The sequence below is a fragment of the Rhinoderma darwinii genome, chromosome 6, assembly GCF_050947455.1.
Source record: "Rhinoderma darwinii isolate aRhiDar2 chromosome 6, aRhiDar2.hap1, whole genome shotgun sequence".
Lineage (NCBI taxonomy): Eukaryota > Metazoa > Chordata > Amphibia > Anura > Rhinodermatidae > Rhinoderma > Rhinoderma darwinii.
In genome coordinates this window covers 136,567,449-136,585,630 of record NC_134692.1, presented here as the reverse complement: position 1 = coordinate 136,585,630, position 18,182 = coordinate 136,567,449, and the positions used below count along the sequence as shown (strand labels likewise).

Genomic DNA, 18,182 nt, shown 5'->3' with positions numbered 1-18,182 from the left:
TAGTCAATAGCAACCGAAGCATCTAAGCCGTTAAAGATAGGGAGAGCTCCCCCTGTCACTCCATAACCTCTCCCGGCGACGTGTTCACAGGGGGGCTAATGGTTGTCATGGCAGCCTGGGGGCCTAATGAAGGCACCCAGGTCTGCCATCTTGGTGCTCCTATTAAGTCCTGCCAGAGACAGAGCTTAATAGGAGTCGGTAAAAAAATCACAATATACTGCAATACTTAGTGTACTGTACCAGCAATCTGACAACCTCTGGGTTGGACTGAAACAAAATGGTCTTAGTATTATACAAAAAAAAAAAAAAAAAATGTAAAAAAAAAAACTCCTTGTCAAATTTTTTTCTAAAGTAAAGTAAAAAAAAACAGAAAAAAACATAATTGATATCGCCGCATTCATAAAAGTTTAAACTCTTAGGGTATGTTCACACGAGGGCGTCCGTTACGGCTGAAATTACGGGGATGTTTCAGCCTGAAAACATCCCCGTAATTTCAGCCGTAACGGCATGTGCAGGCGCTTGAACGCCGCGTCCATTTTGGGGGCGTAATTAGCGCTGCTATTCATTGGAGTCAATGCATAACGGCTCCATTTACGGCCAAAGAAGTGACAGGTCACTTCTTTGACGCGGGCGTCTATTTACGGGCCGTCTTTTGACAGCGGCGCGTAAATTACGCCTCGTGTGAACAGACAAACGTCTGCCCATTGCATTCAATGGGCAGATGTTTGTCAACGCTATTGAGGCGCTATTTTCAGACGTAATTCGGGGCAAAAACGCCCGAATTACGTCCGTAAATAGGCCGTGTGAACATACCCTTACAATATAAAATAATTTATCTCGTAGGGTGAACACCGTAAAAACAACAAGAAAACGGCAGAATTGCTGGTTTTTGGTCACCTTAACTCCCCAAAAAAATCATCTCGGAATGCAAAAAAAAAAAAAATACAAGCCCTCACACCGCTCCATCGATGGAAAAATAAAAAAACGTATGGCTCTCAGAATATGGCGACGCAAAACAAATACATCCGTTACAATAACGGGAACGGGAGTCCGCTGCATCAAAAGGTACATCAATGGTTGCTAAGGGTTAAATCAAAATGGTTTCCTCTCTGGTGGTGTTTGATGCCGCCACACACTTACATTTCCGGGACAAGGTCATGAATTTGTTGCCTCTTCCCATTTTTTATCTATCCCTCGGGGCAGGTACAAAATATTGGATGTTGATGAACAGAACGATATGAAGGAGACGACACCGAGATCATAGGGTCATTTTTATTGCCATTTCTTGACCAAGAAAACAGAAAGGCACAAAGCCTACAGCTCTTCTGCTGGCTCCTGTTTGTCTTCTATCAGATGCTTCTTCAGGGGTCCCTGTAGGGGGCGACACAAATGTAATATTTGAAATGGTGATATTTTCATTATGAATCTGCTCAATACAACCAAGTTTATATTAAAGTGTTTTTTTTTCAATCTCTTATTGACTGTAATGGAGAGTGACTGTTCCCGTTCTCAGGATCGGTCTTCAGACTCCCACCAATCAGACTTTTTTGGCATATTTAGTCAAAGGGCCATAAGAATCTTTTGCAAGACAAACCCTACAAACCTACCATGAAAGCTCGCTTCTCCTGGTCTGTCTGGAAGCATCCATGGCCAAATTTAGATGTAGTGTCAATGAATTTCAGTTCGATGGACTCCAAGGCACGACGACTTGTGTGGACCAATAGAGACTATGGAGAAAGATATGGATTATGCGGCTGAAAAAGTGACATCCCATTAAAGGAAGTGATGGAGTGATTCTTCTATGGTTCTGATCTCTCTCATTAGTGGGCCAGTGGACGTTCTTCTTGACTAAGGGTCAGTGAAGTCCCACCATGGCCGACTTTATAGGCCATGTGTGGGTCTGATGTCAGGACCTCTTGACTGTAGGACAGATTTAATAATGACAAATCATGCTCCAATGAACTACAGAATCATTGGGTCTCAATAACTATATTTACCAAGGCCTTTACCCAGGCCAGTCTGGCATTGAGAATATTGTTATGTATTATAACAGGAAAGTGGTTCAGTTTTCCATGGCAACCAGTAGCTGCGTTCATTTCAAAACCTGCCTAAAGTGGGCGATATACATAAAGATTTGGCCCGATTTTCCTTACCGGGACGCTGGTCATCAAAGGAGCATACATTGAATGATATCGCATGTGGAAAATACTTGTTCCGACCAATGGATTAAATTTCTATCAGTTGGAAATGATTGTTATTACCACAGACATCATGATCATCATTAACGAAATTCGTATATGGTCTGATCGTCAATGATTATTTATGGCCACCTCGGATTGGTCGCTATGGGCAACACCGCTGTTTTAGTTGCACTCGTTTCTATCATCTTCTTCTAGTGGATGTGTTTCTAGCACACTTGCTTACCTTCCTGAGGGTGAGGACCCGCTTCTTGGTTCCTACAACACATCCCTTAACCATGATATAGTCGTTGTTTACTGAGCCATAATGTGGGAAACCTCCCTGGGGAACAAGTGAACAAAAAATGGTGAACATTAAAGTGGACCTCTCCAGGGGATAGGGGGCCATCATGAGTTGCTCTCGAAAATGATTGTTTTGTTCCTCGCTCCGGCATTGTTAGGCACTTTTGACGTTTAGTAGTCTGAGAAATATTGGGTGACAACGAGTGGGGTAATTGTAGGGTGCAGAGTTTGCATGAACACCCAGGTTCTAGCGTCTCAGGGGCCCAAAAAGACTACACAACAGGCCACGTGACTTTTCGGGGGGCCAGGTACAAATTTTACATTGGTGCCTAGATCTTCAAGTTACACCTCTGGTGGAGCTATAACTGTGGCCATATTGGTTGTCCCTTGACTCAAGGACATGGGGGATTTTTTTTATTTTAGGGGGAAATGCATTTTGATGTTGGGATGTCCCTCTTACTGGCTTACTTACCAGTGGTGTTATGGACTTGTCTGTGACGTCATACTGTGTTGATGCATTGTTCTTCACAACCTTACCATCCTGAAGATGGATACCTCTGCCGATACGATAAATCTGTGGGAAAAACAAAAACATCAATTGACTGTAAAAAGAAGAACATGGCGTGAGCCTCAAAAAGCAACACAGAAGACTTAGATGAGTGATACCCAACCTTTTTACCTAGAGGGAACCCCTTAAATAGTTTCTCCCAGCTGGGGAACTCCTATAACTTTCCCAACCCTACTATAAAAGTGTCATTTCTTGCTATTGCTGTCTTCCAGGGAGCCCAAGCTCAATAATCATCTGATTATAGATCCAAAAACATTTGATGTACCTTCTTGTTGATCTCTGTACGATGTTGGTATCCCTTCTGCCCAGCTCGGGCTATAGTATAGGCAACACGAGCAGGGTGCCAGGCTCCAATGCAAGCTACCTTACGTAAACCCTTGTGTGTTTTACGGGGTAACTTCTTGGTGTGCCAACGCGAGGTTACACCTAATACAAAATGAATAGTAAATACATATTTCTCTGCTATCATCATCTATATTACCTCCGTGAAATTTTTCTTGCCATTCAATTCCCTCTGTATCTTGGTAACCAAAATTGACCAAATATCTCTAGCCTTGCTACACTGGCTCCGGCTGATTAACTAGACCTAGCAAGGGGGTATATTTTTGGGGTAGTCAGTGGATAAATCCTGTTTAGTCACCTTTCATTCCCTTTCCTTTGGTGACACCGATTACATCAATCATCTCATCTTGGCCGAAGACGGTGCTCACTGGGATTTGCTTTTCTAGTTTCTCATGAGCCCAGTCCACCTTCTCAGAGATGGTCCCACCATTAAGCTGGATCTCCATGACGTGGGCCTTCTTTTGCCGCAAAGGAAGAAGTTTCATCTGCAGAGAAGAAGATCAATGACTTTAACGAGCCAAAATATTGAAATAGAAATGAGACTTGGATTTTCTTCATGTTTTTGGTCAACTAGGTGGCGCAGCAGAAGGTAGCACCTTCTTCTTTGTCAATGAGCAGTGCTCAGTGGGCTCAATGTGCCGTCGAGAGGAAGGTGCTTCATCTAATTTCTCCTCCTACTTGACCAAAAACTTGAGGTAGGAACTAGGAAGTACTAGGAGTCTATTCTTCTTCATCCATGATTCCTTACCTGTTGCTTACCTGAGTATGCGCTATAACCCGGATAACCTTGCAGTACTTCTTCATGGCAGCGAAGTCTCTTTCAAGCTGTTTTTTGCCTTGTTCATCCTGCCATTTCTTACAATACTTTGTAAAGGCCTTTTTCTTGCTCTTATACCTAAAAAAAAACAAGGATTCTTGTCAAAGAGTCCAAATAGGCCTGCAGTTCCATCCCTGGAACACTTACCAATTCCTGTAGAAACGTCTCTTGCACTCATCACTGATGTGCTCAGCAAATATGGTCTTCAAACCCCTAAAGCCTCGAGGAGTCTCCACATATCCCACTATCCCCACCACAATCAGTGGAGGAGTTTCTATGATGGTCACTGCTTCCACTTCCTCACGCTTAGACATCTCTACATTAATAAAAAGTTGAACTTATGTATTTACTTAATAAACATCAGAGATCATTTGTTTTTATATCTAGAAATGCCCAATGATTGAATTAGATAAGCAATTCATGACTTTATTTGAGGACACTTTGCTGCATCCTCTTCATTGACTGACCACATTATGTCTTATCTATAGTTGGACGTTGGTCAACAATACACAGTGACAGTGTCTCCAACCTGTGGCTACCCAGCTGTTAGAAAACTACAACTCACAGCATGCCCCATCAGCTGCTGAAGAGCCACAGGTTTGAGACCACTACTCATGGATAAGACTATACTCCTACTCCAGAATAAGACTCAATTCTACTGTATAATAAGACTAATTTATCATCTTGGATGCGGATTAGTTCTACTTTTGGATAAGGCTCTTCCCTGCTCTCGTATTGGGCTCAGACCTAGTATTGGGTAAGGCTCTTCCCTACTCTTTGATAAGACTTAGTTCTTCTTTTGGATAACGTTCTTCCCTACTCTTGGATAAGACTTAGTTCTTCTTTTGGATAACGTTCTTCCCTACTCTTGGATAAGGCTTAATCTTACTTTTGAATAAGACTCTTCCCTACCCTAAGATAAAGCTCAGTTTTACATCTTAAGGCTAATCCACACTCTTGGATAAGGCTCAGACCTATTATTAGATAAAGCTCTTCCCTACTTTTGGATAAGAGTCAGACCTACTATTGGATAAGGCTCTTTCTGACTCTAGGTTAAAGGTCTGTCCTACTTCTGGATAAGGCTCTTCCCTACTCTTGGGTAAGATTCAACCCTACTTTTGAATAAGGCTCTTCCCCACTGTTGGAGAAGGCTGCCCTACTTTTATATAAGGTTCTTCCCTACTCTCGGATAAAGCTCAGTTATACTATTGACTAAAACGCTTCCTTACCCTAGGTTAAAGCCTAGTCCTACTTTTGGATAAGGCTCTTCCCTACTCTTGGATAAGGCTCAGCCCTACTTTTGGATAAGATTCTTCGCTACTCTTGGATAAAGCTCAGTTCTATTTCTGGATAAAGCTGTTCCCTACTCTTGGATAACGTTCACCCCTATTTTTAGATAAGGCTCATCCCTACTCTTGGATGAGGCTCAGTTCTACTTTTGGATAAGGCTCTTCCTTTCTGTGGAATATGGATCAGCCCTACTTTGTATAATGTTCTTCCCTATACTTGGATTCAGCTCCGTCTTTCTTTACTCTTCTGGATAAGGCTGTTAGTTTAGGATAAAGCTCAGCCCTACTTTTGGATAAGGATCTTCCCAACTCTTGAAAAGGACATGCAATAGGTGTGCACCACCTCTCACCAAGTCCTCTTGGCTCAACAAAAGCACTAAAAGGGGCTAAAGTTTCTTTACATCCCTGTCGGGTAGATTTGTTCAAAGCAAAAATTCAGCCTTCTGTACACTACAGACTGGACAAGAGGGCTCCGTGAGAGTTGGCACATTGGGAGGGGAAAGGGTTAGTGGGTCAATTTACTATAGATCTATTAGGGCATCCTGTACATCCTATCATTTAAAGGGGCAAATATTCTTTAATAGAAGGAGGGTGTTACATAATGTTCCACATACTGAGTGCTGATCGGTGGACCTCTCGCAGAGTGTGGGTCATCCCAGCCTTGTAGCCGAGAAAGGCAGTAAGGTGAACTGGTTTGCTAGGATCATCTTTTGGCCAAGTCTTCACTTTACCACGGTGTCGTTTGCTACGCTTATGGGGAAGGAACCCAAGATGCCCATGACGGGGGGCTGAGAACTTACGATGAGACTGTAAGGGAAATACAAGCACATTTAGAAGAGGTCTTTTTGACCCATTAACCAAATCAAATTCAAGATTTCTATATTTTCTTGTGTTTTTCTTCTTGGCTTTTAAGAGATGAGATAATTTACTCAAGTTTTACTATTCTTTTGACTAAATTCAACCAGTTTTCAATAGAAGGAATAGAGTCTGATAGCCGAATCCTAGCAATAATGAGACATGCCAAAAATGAGCATTTTATAATAGAAGCATGAGATTCTCTGGGGACTGAAATTTGCGAGACATCTCCAAAAATTCGAGCTGTAGAAGTGCAGTATAATTTATGAACTATGTCGTTTTTACCACAGGGTGAACGCCGTAAAAACAAAACCCAAAAAACAATGGAGCAATTGCTGTTTTTTTTTCCATTGCACCACAAAAAATCATTTGTAAAAGTTTCTCAGTACATTATATGGTAAATTTAAACATTTTAAATGGCTGCGGCGGCAACGGGTTCATGACCCAAAGCCGAAAAACCATGAACGATAGAAATACAATCAACATCAAGTGACTGTCCCATAAACAATCTTCCTTCGGGTTCAGGTTTGCCCGAAGGTACTGAATGATTTAAAGAAGTACTCTTCAGTTCACACCATGTTTTTGCATTCTGCTGAAAGGTCCTGCTTTATTTTTGGTCAAATTTACCTTTAAAACTGGATGTAACTGATCACAAAAATTATGCCGGAGGATGCGCGTAATTTATTAAAAAGGCATGCACGTTTTAATAAATTAGGTGCATTTTACTCTAACTTTTTTGACTGACGTATAAAACGCAAGTTAAAATAGAAAAAACAGCAACTAAAAAATGACTAATACCAGGCTGCAGCATTTTTTTCTACCAAAAATTGCCAACGATTAAACGCTTGTGCCCTTTATTAAAGCGCCTGCTGGTCTTTGCTCGCAGATCCTTACTGGTGGTGATATTCAGAAACATCTCTATGACATGTCAGAAAATAGGCGAAGGTGGAAGACTCCTTTAAGACTCACCTTACAATCCACCCCCCCCCCCCCCCCCCGAAGAATAACATCATTGGAGAATAGGAAGAGCCTCTTTAAAAAAACATTCATAGCTGCTACACGGAGCAGAGGTGTAAAATGATCCATCTGTCCCTGTGAGATCATCCCTGTAAATATAACATCTGACTGCACATACACCGTGTAGGACCATGTGGTCAATAACACCAGGAAGATATTCTCACATATTCTATGGCTGGGACACGGGATATATAATTGTATAGAATCATTCAAACAAATATTAGCAATTTGCAACTTTTTTGACAAGTATTGGATCTCTCCTCCCTCCTCCACTCTATTGGTCTCCCCTTCCCTCCAGTTCTTTTCTCCCTTTTCCTCTCTCCCCTCATCGCCTTCACCCACTTTCTCTTCTACCCATCACCGTCCCTCACACCTTTCTCCTTTACCCTTCCCTGTTCTGCCCTTCCCATCCCTTTTCCCCGTCCTCCCTCTCTACACATTCTCTTCCCTTTTCCTCTAATCTCCCTTCCCTCCCCTTTTCTCCTTTACCCTCCCCTTTTTCCCGCCTCTTCTCTCCTCTACAGTCCCCTCTTCTCCAGTTTTTTTTTCTTTCCCTCTTCTAGCCTTCCTCACCTCTTCCGTTCACTCTTCTGCCCTTCCCATTCCTTTTCACCTGTCCTTCCCCTACTCCTTCTCTCCTCTCTTCTTTCCTTCTTACCACTCTTTCCCTTCCCTCTTTTTCGTTACTCTCCACTCTTTTTTTCCTCCTCTTTTCTGCTCAACCCTTTCCTCTTCTCCCCTCCTCACCCTCTTCCTTCCACTCTTCTTCCCTTCCCATCCTACTTTTCTTCCCTCCCCCCCCCCTCACCGCCCATACCCTGCGGTCCATTTCCTGTACCCACCTCTCTTGTCCCTTTTTCTTCTCCCCAATCCCCTCACATCCTCTTCCATTCTCCTCTACCCTCCCTTCTTCTCCTGGTCTTTTTTTTTCCTCCTCTCCCATTCTTTACCTCTTCTCCCCATTATTTTTCCCTTCTCACCTCCCCTACCCTGCAGCCCATTTCCTGTACTCTCCTCTCTAGTCCCTTCCTCTTCTCTACTCTCCCCTCACATCCCCAAATTTTCCCAAATTGAATGAAAAAATATACATAGAAAATTCACCATTGCCCCCTTTTTCTCCTCCTGTGACTGGCTGTAAAACAACTGGCTGCAGCAGGATCCACCTCTTCTGCCCTGTCTGCAGTACGACACACAAATCGTTAACCCCCCCCCCCCCCCCCCTCAGCCATTCACCAGCAGAAAATGGAAAAGAACAGCAGGAAATTAACCCCTGTGTTTTCTGCAGGATTTTTACAGGACTGTTCGATTCAGGAACCTGCAGACTGGGAGAAAGTTTAAATCCATTTTACTTTTATTATTCATGCTTAGGTTTGGTATTCCTTTAATAATATTCCCAAATCAGCCAGCATCTGAACACAGAATCCCAGAAGTGATCGGTAACATTAGGTCATTGGCAAGAAAATCCTGGAGGAGCTGAGATGACTAATGAGTGGGCACAGGACGTTTTCTGCAATTTGGCTGGAAATGTAAAGCATCCTATGAACATGAAAATCGAATTATTTTTTTGGACTAATTTTTGCTAATTAAAATCTATACAATTTTTTTTTCTATTTTTTTTTACTGCAAATGTTTTACTTTATTTTCAGCAGTTCCAGAGATTTCAAGAATGTGTTTTAAAGTACGTTGATTTAAACTTTTTTTTTTTTACGGTAGGTTCCCCTATAATTCTGACATGAAGCGACTGTCACTTTATATTTCACTAGTGTAAGTAAGCCCCTGATATGGGTGGCAAATTCTCACAAGAGATATAGTGGAATTTACTTACTTTTAAAACTTGTTGCTATATACTTCGGTGTTTCATTTATTTTTTTGTTGACCTCTACAGGAGCCCTAAACATTTGTATATGGTGCTGTTCCCCAAGTAGTGACCTGGGGGAACGGAGCACTACCCCTGACTAAAAACGTAGCAAGATCAAATAAATTGCTCTTTTTGTAAAAACAGCAATAGCATTTTATAAAAAGTTTTCTAATTGGACGTCCCTCACAACGCCTGGTAATAACCCACTGACTATGCATTACTCGTATCTTCAATTTCAGACCATATAACACATTTGTGCACTGCTGATATAATAGGCCCCAAATTCCCCAAAAAACAGTCATGCAACCTGATCCTCTGTCTACCTATCGACCACTTCATTCGCAATCAGTATATAAGTACAACGTTTCTCAACTCCATTTTGTCACCGACTAGGTGCCCCTTCACGCCCAAACTAATGGATATTGGGGAAATGAGATCCCGAGAAATTGTGACTGTGATAGTGAATTTACCCCTCAAAAAGTTGCATCTTCCCATGTAGTATATCCACCCGTTTATGGTGGTCCTGTTAGATAAGAAGAAGGTCACTGATGGGCACAAAATGATTGTCCCACCCGGAGTTAACCCCACTTATTACGGCTACGGCTATCAGGAGTGCGATAGAGACATACAGACCATAGGACTTGTCCCGGAGATGGTTGCAGGAGGTAAGAGGCCTGTGCCAAGTGCTGATCCAAACGTGATACTTAAGAAGTTGGAGGCACAAATTTAGCTTCGGGCGTCTATATTCATCTCAGAGACAAGGGGGATGCTGGGAACCCTTGATATTAATCAGGAGCGTCCTACGGGGGAAGGTCAGTTGTCAGAGAAGTGAACTCCCAGGGGAGCGTTAACCTAGAAAGGTGGCACCATTTACACAGAGCTTGTTATTGTCAGGGCTTCGTTGGCATCTTACCGCCTGCTACTTTATGAATGAAGCGGGGCATGAGCTTTCTTCTCTTCCCGAATAACATTAATGTCTTTTTTAGACAAAAGTTCTATCTATCTATTCCAACTTTTAGTTGTATCTGTTTCTAAGAAAGATAATTGACGGCCAACATGGCCGCCGGTATGGTTGACACCCAGCTTTCTCAGAATCCTGAATCTTTTGAGTTCTGCCATGATACATCCCTTTCTTTACTTTTTTGGAGCATTAAGGCCCTTTTACCAGGCCAATTACCGCGCAAACCAGCGTTCATAGAACGCTCGTTCACGATAATTGCGCTGTGTAAACAGGGCAGCGATCAGCAGATGAACGAGCAAACGCCCAATCATCTGCTGATCGTATCGTTTTAAAAGTGCAAAATATTCTGGTTGTCGGCTGCGCGTGTGTGAACAGGGAGACGCGCTGCCGACATGATAATAATGTATTGGGACGAGGGATCGGAGTAACGAGCGCTCGTCCCCATCCATAGCTCCGTGTGACAGGAGCAAGCGAGCGCTAATTAACGAGCTGTCTCGTTGATCGGCGCTCATTTACTGGGCCGTGTACGAGGACCTTTAGTCTGAAATCCACCTGCTATAATCATAGTCTCTGGCTGCTGCTCTGTTCCCCCCCATGATTGACACTGCAGCTTGTCTCCATCACATCGTCTGCAGTGTATGAGTAAAAGCTCACTAGGAAGTCGGTGCATTCAATTCAATTACATGAAGGGCAGAATTTAGGGGTTAAAAAAAGATTATCAGGTAAATAGTGCACATATAGTGGGGAGATGAGCCTCAATAAGGGGGAGAAGCCTGGAAATTCGCTATAAATGTTCGCAGTTCACATTAGCATCAAGGCTTCTGTTTCTAATGTGCAGTTGATTTTGCTATGCAGCAAAAAACATTAAATTCACACGGTGCGAGAATCGCAATTCAACGGCAACGGGTGCGTAGATAATGTCATGTGAGGGTCTATTCATTTGGTGAAGTCAAATTGCGATTTGTGAATAAACCCTAAGGCTCCATGCACACGTCCGTGCCGGTAATTATGACCCATGATTATGGGCATGGACCGCCGCGGACAGCAGGCCATATTTACGTATTTATAAAGTATGGGAGCACGGTCCGTAAAATAAAAAAATAAGACATGTCCTATATTTTTTTCGGCAAGTTTCTACAGCACGGACACCTTCCCGTAAATATACAAGAAAGTGTCAGTCGGCCATAGAAACGAATGGGTCCGTATTTATTACGGGTGATTTTACGGTTGTGTGCATGGAGCCTTAGTGAACAAGTTCAGTCGTTGCCTAGCAACATGTGCTGCAGCCAGTGTGTGACTACTCTGGATCTCCATGAGCTGCATAGTCGTCCATGATAAGACAGATCTGCTGAAGTCTCCATGAGCTGCATAGTCACCCATGATAAGACAGATCTGCTGAAGAACGTCTTTCGTGTCGTTTTTAAACATTGTGCTTCAACAGACAGGGAGGATTAAACTGCAAAATAATTTGGGGCAGACTTGTCAAAACTAGTGCAAAAGAGTGAAAGTGCTACCCATCAACCAATCACGTCGCTGCTTTCATTTTCAGAAGGTCCTCAGCAAACTGAGATCTGGATTCTGATTGGTTGCTATGAGCAACTCTAGAGATTTCTGCACTGGTCTTGATAAATCTCTGTCAATGGCTGCAATGTGGCATTTTCGCTGACTGGACTTAGAGCTCCCCCTGCCGGTAAACAAATAATACAACCACATAGTCCTACATGCGAGAGAAAACCGAAATCGAGGCTTGAAACGCAAACCAAGTAGTGGTTGGTTGTAAGGTACCACGTGAAGGAAGCAGCTGCCCCCCGGCGCCTGTTCTATAATGGTCACATTATATCTTTACATATGACAGATTGTAGAAAGTCACACGTGGTAGAATTACCTCATGAGAGATTAAAAATAAAATAAATTAAAATGATGCCACCATTGGCTTGTAATGTGTATGTATTATCTTACAGGGCGGCAGTAATGGGGTCCTGCATCCGCCATATTCCTTGTGACCTGGGTCGGGGTGACCTGAGAGATGCCGGATTCTGTGGATAAGGATGTGTACACGGAGCCTCCTCGCCAAACCCCGGTACCGACCCGACAGTCCACCCTACCCGACCCGATCCCCCTAGTGGTCGGTCTATTCAGTTATGCCGTAGATAAGCCGGTCACAGCCTTCCATGGTGAGAAGGGGACGCTGGGCTGATGACAGCAGAGATAATAGCTGCAGAATGACGTCTAATGCTGGCACTTGTGGTCCTACGAACCTCTTATGCTTTGCATTGCTTGCTTTTGCAACTTTCAGCTATACTTTTTCATTTCTTTGCCGTTTTTAGGATCTCTGCTTGCTGTCAGTGAATGGGAAACATTCACCGTTCACATTTTGAGGCTAACAGACCTTTGCTACAATTGTATCCAGGCTGGACAATACTCTCATTAATCGTTCTGTCTTGATAGTTTGCTACAATGTATCAGTGCAGGTAAAATGTATTAGCCTTGAGTCGGGCTGTAATCGTTCATAGAGGATTGATCAGACTAGATACAACTGTACAGGTTTTCAGCTCCTGGATGATAAGAATGAACTTCCCCATTCCCTGACAGCAAGCAGAGACTGAAAATGGTGAGCAATGCAGCACAAAGTATATAAGAAAGTTTCAGAACTTTTCAATATATAAATATCATTTTATTTCTATAAAAGTAGAAATTCTGGTGTAAATCTTCAAGAAAGGTCAAAAGGGTTTGGACAGTGTCACCCCTTTTATTTTGGGAATCGTGGGGGTCCGGTTCGGACCACCACTAATATTGCCCCTGACGTATCCATATATAAGTGGAAACCTGTATTCTCATTAGATGACATTGTTATGTTACTAGTTGGCATCCATTCACTTCTGTTAGTAACTCTGCTAATGAGCAGGATGTTTGTATGTGGTTTTCTGCGGAGAGGGGGGGGGGGGCTGGGGACCGCTGCATTATGGGAGTGGTCTGCGTATTGTTCAGGAACTCACGACTGTATATAATCTATTCCGCAGATTGGATGGAAAGTCAGCGAGCGAATAGGAGGCTTCACTATTATCACCGGGAGTTCAGACGTATCCCGGACCTGTCCCAGTGCCTGGAGGACGACTTCGTGTGTCACTATGAGGCGAACAAGCAGTGGAAGAGGGACTAGTGAGTGCAGAAAACATCCAGTGTAGAGTAAAGGTAGTCCCACTAGTCCAGCGAGGGACCGAGAAGTGCCGGACCAGCAGGAATGGACTATTGGATGTGACTACCTGGGATTTTAGGGCTTTTCCCATCTTGGACATTTATATCATATCCACAGGATGGGCTATAAATGTTCTGACGGACGCTGGTCCCACATCCGGGACCCGCACCTGTCTCTAGAACGGAACCCCCTTACCTCGTCCTACCTTTGTCTGTCGAGGTGGTCGAAGGAAAACCGCTTAGTACAGCGGTCTCGGCTCGGCTGTCTTTGTACTCTGGACCACCCTGTCCGTCAGTGAGCGAGAGGCAGCGGAAACCGGGCAAGGTAGGACGGGGTCAGTGGGCCCCATTCTAGAGACCGGTTTAGGACCCGCAAATCCTGTGGCTACTCCATAAATGTCCAAGATGGGAAAACCCCTTTAAAAGCGTTTCCAAGACTTTGATATTGATACCGGCTCGATGGGGGTCCGATTGCTGGCACCCCTCAATAATCAGCTTATTAAAGGCGCTCCAGTGAGTGTTGCGTCCTCTTCATTGTTTACCAGGCACCGCTCCGGTAGTGGTACTGCAGTTTACTGCTGCTCAGTCCCATACAAGTGAATAGGACTGCGTTGCAATACCAGGCACAGCCACTACGGAATGTACGGCGCTGTGCCTGGTCAGCAATATAGAGGATGTGATACTTGCTGGAGAGCTGCAGCCCCTTCAATCAGCTGATTGGTGGCAGTGCCAGTTGTTGGATCTTCACCGATCTGATTTGGATGGTCAATATCAAAGTCTCAGAAAACCCCTTTAAAGGGTTTGTGTGTGAGACGGTTCTCTAGTTCACCGTGCGTTCTCTGACCTCCGCAGTCACTGACCAGTGTTGACTTTCTTCCCTATCTATCTTCCAGCCTTGTGGACCAGGAGATCGTGAAGATCATACGTGGACGGGTTGCAGCGTGCAGGTCAAGAGAAGGAGACAGCGCTGACCAGAATTGCGCACAACTGCTGAAAGAGTACGCCGACGTCTGCAAGGCATATAAATCCAGATGTAAGGAGTCTGCGCTCTGCGACTAACGTTCCGTCGCTTCTATAAATTACCTTCATTTGGTTTTATGTGTTGGTCGGATGAGGTCAAGCTGATCCCAGTGTCCAGGCGGACAATCCCGTATATAAAACATGGCCGATAATATTACCTGGCAAGTGTAGGTTGTGATCAGCGTCGCTTTGTAGGTACCAGGAATCTTTGCCTTAATTACTTTTTATTAAAGATTATTTTTGAGATACAGCTGCTTTGTATCCTGTATATAGAGCAGCTGTATCTCAAAAAGTAAAAATAATCTTTAATAGAAAGTTTCACAAAACACCCTGATAGATTTTTTTGTTTTTTTTTATTAAAAATGTCTATTTCCAAGGTCTACATAGCCTTTAAGATGTGGCTGATTTTGACCAACTGATTGTCCCGACTCTCCCCAAACAGGTTCAAGGGGAGGGGGGGAGGGGAGGAGGGGGGGGAGGGAGAAGGAATTCGGCAGGTTGGATTTCAACAGCCTCGTGTTCCCCCTGTCTATGTATCACTGCCCTCTCACAGCACTAGAGCTCACGCGTTTTCTCTTCCTTCACAGATGAGGACCTTGGAGCGTATGGCGGAGCTAGGAAATGCCTCATGAAGCAGAAAGAAAGGATGATGGAGGAGAGGAAAGCAGCCGCTCAGGGCGAGGCCGGCCTGGAATAAAGACCTGTACATTTCGTGTTTCTTGTCTTGTGTCTCAGAATGGAACGATTAAAACCAAACAGAATAAAGATATTGTGCTGAATATCACTATGTTAAATGTGGCGCGTAGCTATTTAACCCCTTCCTGCACCCTGCCATACATTTACAGCGCTGGCGGGCGGTACTTCCCATACGGCGCTTGTATGGTGCAGGTCCGTGCCATCAGCTGTAATAGCCAGGATCAGCGCTAGCTGTCATCCCAGCCGTTTAACTCTACTCTGTGATCAGTAGGGACCGTGGCATCTGAGTTTGATAGAGGGAGGGGGCTCACTCTGCAGCCTGTCGGTGCGATCTCCTTTCAGCCAATTAGTAGAATACGGACCGCCATAATACACTGCACTAGGGATACTTCAATATGGTTTCGATACTGTTATTTCATGTATTTCGATCTTTAAGTATAGTAACATATGAATGTATGAGAGCGGGGCTGCGGCTGTGTGATACATTCATTGCCCCGCTCCTGACAAGTGCGTGCCGTCAGGATGATACGATGCGGCCAGCGCTGCACTAATGATTGCCGACACTGCCTACAGCAGGGCAGGCGCACTACAAAACACCCCCCTGTTCTGTCTTCAGTGCCTGAACCGCCGCTCATTAGTGCAGCTCTGGCCGCATTACCTCATGTTGACCGCGCGCACTTGTCAGGAGCAGGCAATGGCTGTATTACACAGCCCCGCTCTATAATGGCGGAGATCAGAGAAACCTCATCTCTGCCATTATTCCCCTGAATGGTGCGATCAAAGCTGACTGCAGCATTCAAGAGGAAGTGAGATGCCCCTTGCATCACGTCACGCGATTGATGGACATACCATATATGGGCAGACAGCCCAGGGTCCATTGAAGGCCCCCAGGGCTGTCCTACCATATTTATTGTTGTTAGGGCATACTTAGGTCTGTCCTAACAACTGCCTGTCTACTATCCGTACACAGGCTAATGTACTGGGATATAGATATATGCCTGTGTACTATCAGTATATAGATATATGCCAGTACATTAAAGTTTAAAAATAAATTAAAAACAAAGTAATGTTAAATTTTAAAAAAACTACACATACACATTTTTAACAAACATTAAAATAAGTCTCAATACATAAAATATACACATTTGTTATTGGCGCGGCCGTAATAACCTGCACAACAATTTTTTGGCGCCATTTATGATTTGTGCGTGATTTGTGGGGCACGAGGTGCGATGATGAATCTAACCTCCATGTGCCTCACATTAATAGTAATTAACCCCATCATGTACCTCACACATTAACCTAGTTACAAGGTTCGGATAGCACTAGGTAATGGTGTGGGTGCATGAGTAGGGACCCAACCCGATCCAGTAGAGAAAAGAAGTACTATGCACACCAATATGGAATTATTGATCAAAGTAAATTATTTATTTGTAGCCAGTGACAGTGCGTGCGACGTTTTGGTCAAAACCTTGACCTTCCTCAGGCACTTTAGTCAATGCTGGTCCTGCGTGGCTGGCGCTGTAAGATTGGTGGGTAACAGCAGTTACCCGCCAATCTTACAGCGCCAGCCACGCAGGACCAGCATTGACTAAAGTGCCTGAGGAAGGTCAAGGTTTTGACCGAAACGTCGCACGCACTTTCACTGGCTACAAATAAATACATTATTTACTTGGATCAATAATTCCATATTGGTGTGCATAGTACTTCTTTTCTCACACATTAACCTGTTATGGCTGAGAAACATGATGGGGTTAATTACTATTGGACCTTATTTACACGAGCGTGGCGCATCCATGCTCTGCGCTGCGGGACGCAATGTCTCGCATCCCCCATAGAGGAGTCTATGGAGGGATGAGTGACACGTGAAAAGATAGGACATGTCCATTTTTCTCACTGACCCTTCACGGTCTGTTGAAATAAACCACTAATATACTGCCCAGGGCTTCTGCAAACTTGCTAGAGTCCTGCAGGGTTTTATGGGCAATCCGAAATTTCATAACCCCAGTTATTTTGGTTTTAACCACCAGATTTCCTGGCTTGGAACATGCGATCAACACTATAGCTTCTCAATCAGCGCTCGTTTCACCCTTTACATGGAGCAATGGACAAAATGCATGGAAACGCATCAGGTTTACACACAGACCGGTTTTTTTTCCGACCCAAAAAAATAAATAACCATTTTCAACAAGCGTTTACTCCATCAGCTGATCACTGGCCACGAGCAGGAATGAGCATTTGTACAACTCAGTGGCCTGTGTAAAACGGCTCAGGCCTCACACACACACAACAGTATGATCATCTATCCCGAAATACTGTCCGCAAATACAGATCAGTAGGCATCCGTATATACAGAAGGGTGTCCGTAAATACGGTCCGTATTGCATTCGTATATACGGATCTGTACAAAAAGAGGGAGGTTGCAAAAGCCATCAACATGTTGCCTAGCAACGCTTCCATAAATAGACAGTACACAGATGCACATCAGTAGCCGTCCGTATTTACGGAAGCTCCCATAGAATTCTTGGTAGTCCTTGCTGTAATTACGGACAGGAATAGGACGGGTTCTTTAAATTTTTTCAGTACGGACACCCAGCAGTAAAAATATGGCCAATAGAAATGAATGGGTCCGTAATTACTGATGAAAAATACAGTTGTGTGCATGTGGCCTTAAGGCTGGGTCGTGGCGTTCGGGATTAAAATAAAAAAAAACTGAATTGTAACTGCGATGTGTGAACCCACCCAATAAGCTGTGTACTCCTCGGTGGTCATTTTTTTTATTGAAATCAATTTATTCAGTGATTAGAACCATTTTTGTAATGTACTTCTATAAAAAAAAAAAAAAAAGCTTAGTTTCACTTCTGCAGCTTCTATGTATCACAGGACGTAGAAGCTGCAGAAATCCGTTCTGAGCTGAATCAGTCAGCGAGCTGCAGTGAGTGTTCGGCCGACGGCTGCTCCTAAACTTTTTCTAAGCATTAGTCTTCGTGAAGCCATTTACTCGTAGAACTTGGTAACTTACACTCACGAGACAGCCAGGCCTCTCTTGAACTCTCCGTAGATTCCCTGTGAAAACCTCCTCTA

At 43.9% G+C, this 18,182-nt stretch overlaps 2 protein-coding genes across 4 annotated transcripts; one reads left to right on the top strand and one right to left on the bottom strand.

The window, feature by feature from the left end:
- Positions 1 to 1,270: 1,270 nt before the first annotated feature.
- RPL3L (ribosomal protein L3 like) lies at positions 1,271 to 12,410 on the bottom strand. 3 transcript variants are annotated; one of them, XM_075830571.1, is made up of 10 exons: positions 12,147 to 12,407; positions 6,111 to 6,303; positions 4,355 to 4,523; positions 4,150 to 4,285; positions 3,689 to 3,875; positions 3,314 to 3,474; positions 2,953 to 3,054; positions 2,425 to 2,520; positions 1,608 to 1,727; positions 1,271 to 1,371 (listed from the first exon to the last, which is right to left on the bottom strand). In XM_075830571.1, exons 1-10 carry the CDS (start codon positions 12,177 to 12,179, stop codon positions 1,315 to 1,317), a joined length of 1,254 nt encoding a protein of 417 aa, XP_075686686.1. In that variant the 5' UTR covers positions 12,180 to 12,407; the 3' UTR covers positions 1,271 to 1,314. The 3 variants fall into 3 exon arrangements, with proteins under 3 accessions (XP_075686686.1, XP_075686688.1, XP_075686689.1); XM_075830573.1 differs by lacking the exon at positions 12,147 to 12,407 and adding an exon at positions 9,860 to 10,107; XM_075830574.1 differs by lacking the exon at positions 2,425 to 2,520 and having other exon boundaries at positions 12,147 to 12,410.
- NDUFB10 (NADH:ubiquinone oxidoreductase subunit B10) lies at positions 12,169 to 15,189 on the top strand. The gene is made up of 4 exons (XM_075830575.1): positions 12,169 to 12,361; positions 13,208 to 13,346; positions 14,276 to 14,415; positions 14,990 to 15,189. The coding sequence occupies exons 1-4, from the start codon at positions 12,214 to 12,216 to the stop codon at positions 15,097 to 15,099; spliced, it is 537 nt and encodes a 178-aa protein (XP_075686690.1). The 5' UTR covers positions 12,169 to 12,213; the 3' UTR covers positions 15,100 to 15,189.
- Positions 15,190 to 18,182: the final 2,993 nt, after the last annotated feature.

Bases quoted from the DNA above. Each gene is read 5' to 3' on its own strand.
- RPL3L (XM_075830571.1), bottom strand. From the start codon at position 12,179: ATGGCGGATGCAGGACCCCATTACTGCCGCCCT. The intron at 6,304-12,146 runs GTAAGATAATAC...TTTCCCTTACAG, and splicing joins GACCCCATTACTGCCGCCCT to TCTCATCGTAAGTTCTCAGC. The intron at 3,475-3,688 runs GTGACTAAACAG...ATTTTGTATTAG, and splicing joins CAAAGGAAAGGGAATGAAAG to GTGTAACCTCGCGTTGGCAC.
- NDUFB10 (XM_075830575.1), top strand. From the start codon at position 12,214: ATGCCGGATTCTGTGGATAAGGATGTGTACACGGAGCCTCCTCGCCAA. The intron at 12,362-13,207 runs GTGAGAAGGGGA...TCTATTCCGCAG, and splicing joins GCCGGTCACAGCCTTCCATG to ATTGGATGGAAAGTCAGCGA. The intron at 14,416-14,989 runs GTAAGGAGTCTG...CTTCCTTCACAG, and splicing joins CAAGGCATATAAATCCAGAT to ATGAGGACCTTGGAGCGTAT.